This window comes from Babylonia areolata, chromosome 18 (genome assembly GCF_041734735.1).
Source record: "Babylonia areolata isolate BAREFJ2019XMU chromosome 18, ASM4173473v1, whole genome shotgun sequence".
Classification (NCBI taxonomy): Eukaryota; Metazoa; Mollusca; class Gastropoda; order Neogastropoda; family Buccinidae; genus Babylonia; species Babylonia areolata.
The window spans coordinates 13,164,082-13,174,045 of NC_134893.1; the positions used below are offsets into that span (position 1 = coordinate 13,164,082).

The 9,964-nt window shown below is 44.2% G+C and overlaps 1 protein-coding gene across 1 annotated transcript; it reads left to right on the forward strand.

Moving 5' to 3' along the window:
- Window positions 1-1,629: 1,629 nt before the first annotated feature.
- On the forward strand, window positions 1,630-5,236 carry LOC143291965 (3-mercaptopyruvate sulfurtransferase-like). Its single transcript, XM_076602115.1, has 3 exons — window positions 1,630-2,222; window positions 3,796-3,954; window positions 4,717-5,236. Exons 1-3 carry the CDS (start codon window positions 1,637-1,639, stop codon window positions 4,848-4,850), a joined length of 879 nt encoding a protein of 292 aa, XP_076458230.1. The 5' UTR covers window positions 1,630-1,636; the 3' UTR covers window positions 4,851-5,236.
- The last annotated feature ends 4,728 nt before the right edge of the window (window positions 5,237-9,964 follow it).

The following is a 9,964-nucleotide window of genomic DNA, read 5'->3' on the forward strand; positions in this document are numbered from 1 at the left end:
GCGTGTACACACACACACACACACACACACACACACACACATGGGTTTTAGGGCAATCATGAACCGGAACAATTTGGAGATCCCTGATTTGACTAGGAATGTAAACGAGAAATCGTTTTGATGGAGCTAAACGTCACAGTAGGACAAAACGTGTGCATGTGTGTGTGTAGTTTACAATAATCACTACCTAATCCACGTCGATGATGTGTAAACTTATATAGCGCCTATCCTGGGTAGGAGACCAAGCTCTGAGCGCTTTACAAACACGGAGTCATTTGCACAACATGCTGCTTACCCGGGTAGAGCTAACAGCTGCCATTGGGCGCTCATCACTCGATTCCTGTGTCATTCAATCAGGTTTCAGTCACGCACGCGCGCGCGCGCTCACACACACACACACACACACACACACACACACACACACACAGACTATTTTACATGTATGACCATTTTTGTCTATTTACCCTGCAATGCAGGCAGTCCTACTTCGTTTGTTGTTGTTGTTGTTGTTGTTTTTTTTTGGGGGGGGGGCATGGGGGGGGGGGGGGGGGGGGTGCAAGCTGGGTATGCTGTTGTTTCCATAGCCCACCGAACGCTGATATGGATTACAAGATCTTTAAAGTGCGTATTTGATCTGCGTGCGTATACACACGAAGGGGGTTCAGGCACAAGCAGGTCTGCACATCAGTGTTGACCTTGGAGATCGAAAAGAAATCTCGTTTTTCAACCTTGTAATATATTCAAAAACCCTAGTTCTGGATATAAAATTATTCAGTAGATGATTTTCCAGCACACTTTCTCCAAAAGTAACATTATTCACATTATTATCACAACCCTCTAGATTCATATTTCTAAACATGTCATAACATATTTTACAGTCAGGCAAATTTATCTTATTCTTTTTCTTATGTATCTACTTAACAAACCCCAGTAATTTGTGTGTGTGTGTGTGTGTGTGTGTGTGTGTGTGTGTGTGTGTGTGTGTGTGTGTGTTTTGTTGTTGTTGGGTTTTTTTGTTTGTTTGTTTGTTTTTTCCACTGCCGGCGGCATCTAAATTACAATGATATGCAATTGCTTTTTCACACATCTTTTATACTCCAGTTTTGCAGCTCTTTTACTTTCTGCATTAAAAAAGACATTCTTGCTTCCCTCACGTTCTGCCCTACGTTGAGCTCTATCAAAACGCTTTCTCTTAATAAAGCTTAAATTCCTCCTCAAATCAGGGTTCTCCAAATTGTTTCCGGGTTCATGGTCGTCCTGTTTTTACGTCGAGTTGTGTTTAACAACCTATCGGTTTGACGCCCGTAAGGTCAAGTTGTTCGTGGCTGTGGTCTTACCCAATGGGGGTGTGATGTGGTCAAGGCTTTGGTCCTGTGTCCTATTTTTCACCTTGACATTCAAATGATTCATTCTGAAAGGGAGGGCTTTCCGAAAAGGCAGTGCGCATGACAGTTTCTCGAGCCCGCCGCGTCCTCTCAGTCAACTGAGACTCCGTCACTCACAGTCCTCGCGCTGATAAAGGCCGAGCGCGCTACGTATTCCTGGATTATCTCAGCACCAACAGCAACCGAGCGAAGGTGTGTGTGTGGTGTGGGCTATATGAAGGTGTACTGTCAGCGCTTTCAATTAAACAGGCATGGATAAAGTCGACCCTGTAATAAGCGTGGAGTGGCTTGCGGAGGTTCTTGCCTCCTCTGAGAAAAATGTCCGAGTGCTCGACGGCTCTTATCACCTTCCAGATGCGAACCGAGACCCAAGAGCAGAATATGATAGTGAACACATTCCCGGAGCCCTGTTCTTCGACATTGACCAGTGTGCCGACCTGACCACCAAGCTCCCTCACATGCTGCCCAAACCTGAAGACTTTGAACAATATGTCGGCAAACTGGGAATCAACAACGACACGCACGTTGTGGTGTACGACACCAATAACGACTTCCCTCTGTTTTCTGCTGAACGGGTGTGGTGGACCTTCCGCGTGTTCGGTCACGAGAAGGTGTCGGTGCTGGACGGGGGGCTGACCAAGTGGCGCAAACACAACAAGCCGCTGACCAGCGCGGTGGCACAGGTGGCGGAGGACCGGTTCAAAGCCCGCTTCAACCCCAGGCTGGTGGTGAACTTTGAGGAGGTGGAAGCCAACCAGTATAAGGAGAAGAAGTTTGATTTGTTTGATACCAGGCCTGCCGAGTACTATGACGGAACAGCTCCAAGCTTCTTTCCAGGTACCTTTTTTTTTTTCGCGTATGTGCGCGTGTCTGAAAGTGTACGTATTATGTACGTCTGAATATGTGTGTCAATGCGCGTGCTTCGTTTGCGCGTTCAGTTCATCACTGAATATTACGGCGACGAGTGTGTGTGTGTGTGTGTGTGTGTGTGTGTGTGTGTGTGTGTTTGCGCGCCGGCGTACATGTGCGTGTGTCTGTGTCTGTGTATAGTAATTAGTATGTGTGTGTGAATTTTCGGGATTGTCATGTTGGATTTCATGACTGAGTAATAAGGAAAAAAAACTGCATGTGTATGTCAGTGTGTGTGTGTGTGTGTGTGTGTGTGTGTGTGTGTGTGTGTGTGTGTGATTTGAACAGACATCCAGAAGTGTGTGTATGACATGTGGATGACCATATATACAGGCATTGTGAAGCGGCCGGTATCAATGTGTGAGTGTGACATGTGTTTATGATATGTACTAGTGGTGGTGGTGGTGGTGTGTGTCCATCGAGATCGATGATGACCATCGTTGTCATCCAACTGGGGGATGGGGGGAGGGTGATGGTGGGGGGGGGGGGGTGTGTGTTCATGAATCTATCTGTGAGTGCGCAGATGGCTGAATAGTCCAATCTGCGCACGAAATGTTCGCTGACAGTTGGGGCAGACAAAGACAGGCATATAACTGTCAGGGAGCTTGTTTGCCCGTGACTTTCTGGCCTGCCTCTTCTGAACAGCTGCAGCAGTCCTGTTGGCCTCGCACAACTTGGCGCCTTTGTGCACAGCAGCGCGCCATTTGTCACGGTCCACTGCAGATTCCTCCCAGAAGTCAGGGTTGATATCAAACGCTTTCAGAGAGACTTTCAGAGTATCTCTGAAGCGCTTCTTCTGCCCTCCGTGTGATCTCTTCCCTTGTTGCAGCTCACCATAGAAGAGCCTTTTGGGCAGCCGATGGTCTTGCATGCGCGCCACGTGTCCAGCCCAGCGAAGCTGGGACTGCATCAGGATGGTGAAGATGCTGGGAAGGGTGGCTTTTGCGAGCACCTCTGTGTCTGGGGCCCTGTCTTGCCACTTGATGTTCAGTATCTTCCTGAGGCACGTTGTGTGGAAGTGGTTCAGCTTCTTGGCGTGTCGTTGGTACACTGTCCAAGTTTCGCAGGCGTACAGTAGTGTGGGGAGAACTATTGCTCTGTAGACCTTTATCTTGGTCTCAAGACCAAAACCTCTTCTTTTCCAGACATTTGCATAGAGTCTACCAAAGGTTGCGCTTGCTCTTGCAATCCTGACGTTCACTTCATCGTCGATGGTCGCATTTCGTGACAGAGTGCTGCCAAGGCATGTGAACCGCTCCACTGCACTGAGTCTCTGACCGTTGACTGTGATGTTGGGCTCAACGGGGGGTTTCCCTGGGGCTGGCTGATGGAGAACTTACGTGTTTATGATATGTACTAGTACAGACATTGTGAAGTGTGTGATGTATGTATGACCTTTACATACATCCTGAAATGTGTGTATGTGCGTGTGTGTGTGTGTGTGTGTGTGTGTGTGTGTGTGTGTGTGTGTGTGTGACGTGCTCACGTTTGACCTGTTCAGGTGTCAAGATGGGCAGTATACCAGGCTCGGTTAACTTTCCCTTCACGGAGCTGATGGATGTGGAGCAGCAAAAGTTCAAAAGCAAAGAGGAACTGCTGAAGACATTTGAACAGTTTTCAATAGACCTCAACACACCTGTGGCTGCCACGTGTGGATCAGGTATGTTAGTTGTTTGTTTTTGTTGTTGTTCAGCAGTCCGGCGTTAAAATGCTGATAGGATGTTATGGATAGATGTAAAGATATAGAACAGCAAGATAGTGAAGGTAAACAACTCTCCCATCATTAAAATGACTTTACATTAATGCATTTTAAAACACACACTTGTGTTAATGTGTGTGTGTGTGTGTGTGTGTGTGTGTGTGTGTGTGTGTGTGTGTGTGTGTGTGTGCCTTGTATGTATGTATGTATGTATGTATACATGCACAATCAAATACGATGAACACATAGAAAATGAATGAGACAAAGTTGGAGGACAAAAATCATTTGAAGACAGCACCATGGAGTGATTTGAATTGGCTCTGAGGGTGAGAGCCGATTCCGTGCCTAATATGACTGCAGTTTATACCTATCTGTCTATCTATGTATCTATGTATCTTTCTATCTATCTATCTGTCTGCCTAGTACACACACACACACACACACACACACACACACACACACACACACACACATATATATATATATATATATATATATATATAGAGAGAGAGAGAGAGAGAGAGAGAGAGAGAGAAAGAGAGAGAGAGAGCTATATAGATAGATAGGTATTAATATTTGTGTATGCGGGGAGGGGGAGGGGGGTCACATTACTGTTCGTGTGTGTGTGTGTGTGGAGGGGGGGGGGTCACACTTAAAGTTGCCGTGCCAAACTATGAGCGACATGGATGATAAAGTATATTATGTTTTACTACCTTCTTGCAGGAATCTGGGCCTGCCACCTGGCTCTGGCTGCCTACCTGTGCGGCAAGGAGGACGTGGCGGTGTACGATGGGTCGTGGGTAGAGTGGTACCTGAGGACCGGGCCTGACCGGTGGCTGAACGTCCTCCAAGACTGACCCATCCTCCTTTGTCCACACATGTGTAGAACTGACGGACCGGACTGTCACAGTCACCGTGGTGGTGTTTCGGTGTCGTTCATAAGCCCATATATTCATGGTATTCATTTCAAGGCTGAATGTTTTTGTCTTCATCGATGGTCGTGTTAGTTGACTTAATCAAGATTTTGCGCCTTTTAGATATTATTATTAGTAGTAGTAGCATTTTTATGTATTTATCTATTATTTATTTGTTTATTTTATTTTATGTTTACTATTATTTTATTTTTTTTATTAAATTTTTTTATTAATTTTTTTTTAACTTTATTTATTTTGTTTTATTTTATTTATTTATTATTATTATTTATTTTTATTTATTTATTTTTTCTTTTCTTTTCTTTTTTTTATTGATTTTTTTTTCTCAAGGCCTGACTAAGCGCGTTGGGTTACGCTGCAGGTCAGGCATCTGCTTTGCAGATGTGGTGTTGCGCACATGGATTTGACCGAACGCAGTGACGCCTCCTTGAGCTACTGATACTGAAACTGATACTGACACTGTGTTAGTTTTGCTTTGATTGTAATGATGTATGTACCGGGGCTGTTTCATCATAACTCTGGCCCTACTGATTCCCTTTCCGAACCACACTCCCCTCTCCTTGTCATACGATGCATTTGTCTGCGCTGTATTGACTGTATTCAGTGACAGGCGCAATAGCCAAGTGGTTAAAGCGTTGGACTTTCAATCTGAGGGTCCCGGGTTCGAATCACGGTGACGGCGCCTGGTGGGTAAAGGGTGGAGATTTTTACGATCTCCCAGGTCAACATATGTGCAGACCTGCTAGTGCCTGAACCCCCTTCGTGTGTATATGCAAGCAGAAGATCAAATACGCACGTTAAAGATCCTGTAATCCATGTCAGCGTTCGGTGGGTTATGGAAACAAAGAACATACCCAGCATGCACAACCCCGAAAACGGAGTATGGCTGCCTACATGGCGGGGTAAAAACGGTCATACACGTAAAAGCCCACTCGTGTGCATACGAGTGAACGCAGAAGAAGAAGAAGAAGAAGACTGTATTCAGTCTGTAGAAATAATCAAATTATGCTGAACAGTGGATGTGTCAATCCATCACTGCATGCCACTAAAGCATGCCCAGATTGACCAGTTAACTTCAGACAATTGGGTTGTCTTTATATTTCACTGGTACAACCAGATGTTTTGGGAGAAAATAACAAAATTGGGGTGAACACTTGATTCTTTCCTCCCCCCCCCCCCTGAAGAAACTTAGGAACCTAAGACAGTTGAGAAAACGGAGATTGCACCATTTTGTTATGTGCTGTTTCACAATTAGATACTCTTTAGTCATTAGACTGGTACTGCAGAGTTAAAATGTAACTGGAATATTTTTTATGCAGAAAAAAACCGTGGTTTGTGTGAGGATACAGACTGCGTATGTACTGTTGGCTTTTGTTGTGGGTTGCTGAAGGAATCTAGCTGATGAAATAATGCTCAATATTGCCACCAAAATAGCGGAAGCATGTGCTGGTTTAGGTCTTTTAGTAAACCCCACCCCCATACCCTCTTATCTCTTTCTTTCTTTCTTTCTTTCTTTCTTTCTCTCTCTCTCTCTCTCTCTCTCAGATGTGGTGTAGCGTATAAGGATTTGTCCGAACGCAGTGACGCCTCCTTGAGCTACTGATACTGATACTCATTCACTGTGTCTCTCTCTCCCTCCCCCCCTCTCTCTCTCTATTTTGTCATGGTATTGGGATATCATAATTAGATGATGATATGTCATTGTCATTGGCCACATGATGTTGGCTGTTAATTATTTGTTGAGTGACTTGTCAACGGTTGAAATGATGTTGAAGCAGTGCAAGAACTGAGTAATAAGAAGCCACAGAAATGGTATGTGTAGTATGCGTAGTTTCTCATTTGTGTAGAATTGTTTGTTTCGCTACTTTTAGAGTTAGTTTTGAAGTTTTTGTTATCTATTTTGTATGTTCGTTGTTCATTTTTGTACACGGACATGGGTTGCTGCAGCTAATTGTTTTCGGAAGATAGATTTAACTTGGTGTTTATAATTCCCATGTACTGAGGGCATTAGTCCGTCATATGCTTGGTACAAAGTATTTCATGTCATTGATTGCTGGCAGCCGTTAAGCTTCATGGAACTTGTCATGTTCTGCATTTCTTTGAGGAGAATGTATACTGCTGACATTGAGCGAAGGAACTGTGAAAGGTTCAGAGTTCACTTGATAGGTCTAATTGACCCCATAGCGTTTTAATCGTTATATTAACCAAGTATGTCCCAATTGAGTGAAATAATTCACTTGACAAGGTTATTAATTTGGCCCCACTGCGTTTTGATTACTATATCAATCAGGGATGTCCAGCATATATAGTTTGATATTATGTACGACCTGTACTTTTTGTATGCGTTCCAAGTATGTTGCTTATTGGCAGATGTTAAACATGGTTCTAACATACCTTTAATAAAATCACTGTAAGTGATCAAGCTTGTGGTGCGGGGAGAGAGTGAGGCTGTTTACTCTTACCCTGTCCCTGTACCTTCTTTGCTTCATTCCCCGCGGGGGGTCCTTTCCCTTCTTTTTACATAATCATACTTCATCAGTACAACCTAACGTTTTGAGAGGGAGAGAGAGAGAGAGAGAGCGGGTGGGGTGGGGTGGGGAGGCGGGAAGGCGACTGGATTAGGGTGGGAATGGGTGAGGAGAGGGGTTGGGGGTGTCATCGGCACAAATCCACAAATCGTTGTCCCTACTTTCGTCGACCTTGTTCAAGACCTACTTTTTGCCCCAGTTCATTTTGTGCCGTCTTCTATTTCTCCGGTTGCTTGTCGCGGGGACCTCGACACGTCTCCCGCCCGCCCGGACAGTGGAGAAGGGGGGTCTTTATTAAATGTCCCGTCACATACTCAGTGGTGATTGTAAACATATTTCAATGTTATCCAGAAATGAATGAAAAAGAAAGGCAGGAAAGGACATGGGAGTTGTATGGAGATTTCGGGGAAGCAGGACAGGTAGAAGGTCGAATCATAGACTATAAATATTTGAAATCAGACATAAGTTTAATCAAAGAAAATTGCTTAATGGACTTCGTAAATTGGAAGTCATTGATTTAACCAGAGAAACAGCTGATGATAAAATAGAAAGTCAAAAACATCAACGTTCCCAGTGAAGTTTGATGACTCACTTTCTCGCATGTAAGGCTTCACCATCTGGCAGTCAAAATGGTATGCTTAACGGTAACCTCATAATTTAACAAAATGTATATTGATATTAGGGCAATATTTAGTGCGTAATGAATTGGTTAAAAAAAATTAAACAAGTTTGCGAATCGGACCAAAGTCTGAGAGTCTACTGACGTATTGAGGCTGAATGGAAGCACTTATAAAAGTCTCTTTGAGGTATAATTGATCATTTTTACAGTTGCATGGCAATGGGTAGTATATCTTTAAACCCGTCAGCGGAAATGTCGTTTGCAAATCAGAGTGAAGGTTGATACAATCGAGAAGCTGATGGAATCTCTTGCATGATCACTTCATCTTAAATAAAGTCATGGCATTTGATTCCAAGGATCTCGCGTAGGCATTTGTTGATATGATGCTGATGATATGCTATGGATACTTGTATTATGCTTATCCTCGGTCGGAGACCAAGCTCCAAGCGCTTTACTGACAAACACGGGGTCGTTTGGACAACGGCTGCCTACATGGGTAGAGCAGACTGACGCCCGGCCGGGCTGCCACTGGGCGCTCATCAATCGTTTTCTGTGTCATTCACTGAATCAGATTTCAAGCACGCACACACACACCGCACTGCCAGACAGACATGTAACAGTAAACGTGCATGACCGTTTTGTTTATTTACCCCGCCATGACGGCAGTCATACTCTGTTTTCGGGGTTGTGCATGCTGTGTATGTTTTTGTTTTCATCACCCACCGAACGCCGACATGGAGTCTTTAACGTGCGTATTTGATCTTTGATACACACGAAGGGGGTTCAGGCACAAGCAGGTCTGCACATATGTTGACCTGGGAGATCGGAAAAACTCCACCCTTCACCCACCAGGGCCGTCACCGAGATTTGAACCCGGGACCCTCAGATTGAAAGTCTTAACGCTTTAACCACTCAGCTGTTGCGCCCATCATCATATCATTTCACCATGAAGTGGCTCGTGCAAAAACATTCTGGGTATGAAGCAATATGAATTTTCCTTTGGGATAATCATTGTGAGGGAGACGGGGTGAAGTGACTAATGTCTTCACTATAAATCTACACATGACCTCAAAAACACAGTAAACATGTTATATAGTAAAGTACAACTGGACTGGCAGGCAGAGATAGAATGACAAAAATACAGAACTGATGTCGAGTATCAGACTTTATGGCAACAGATTGCTTTAATATCACTGTCACACTTGAAAACATACTAATTATCCAACTCCTGCATGATCTGATTATCCATTCACACCTTGAAAGCAACGACTCAAAATATTACTTCGGTTTATTCATATCATATATGCACACACAAAAACCAAATTCAAGCAACACAGTTATTCCTTGTTTTACTTTTAGGGTAAGATACTGGTCCTATGCGACGACTAAAGACTCCCTTTGGTGTCAAGGGTATCCAGTTTATTCTTTGTGTGGTCTCAGGCTGCCAAGATCTGCAGCTGTAGAGGAGCGCGGAGATAGCTTCATTCTCTGTCCTGGTATACTCAAGTCTCTACAAAAGAAATTAAAAGAATATAAAGGAAAGAAACATGACTGTGTAGAAACTTGTGTGACTGGTAGCACCAAAGTGTGATAATGAGCTGTACAGGATCCTTGGATCTCAAGGCCAAATTAGTTCGGGTTTCACGTCGACGACACCCATCTCGGTCACTGAGGTGATACGGCTGGCTGTCGGGAATAACCTAGTTCAAAGACAGTGGGGTAAGGGTAACTGTGCAACACAACAGACTATGAAAACACGGTAATAGGGGAGGGGGGGGGGGAGCCTATTTCAGGCTGAAATTTTAGCTTCCAATTCTCTCAGTGAATGCGAGTCAGGTGCTCAGGTGACTGTGACATCAGTCGATGATTATTGTTCGTTCTGCTTAAAGCCC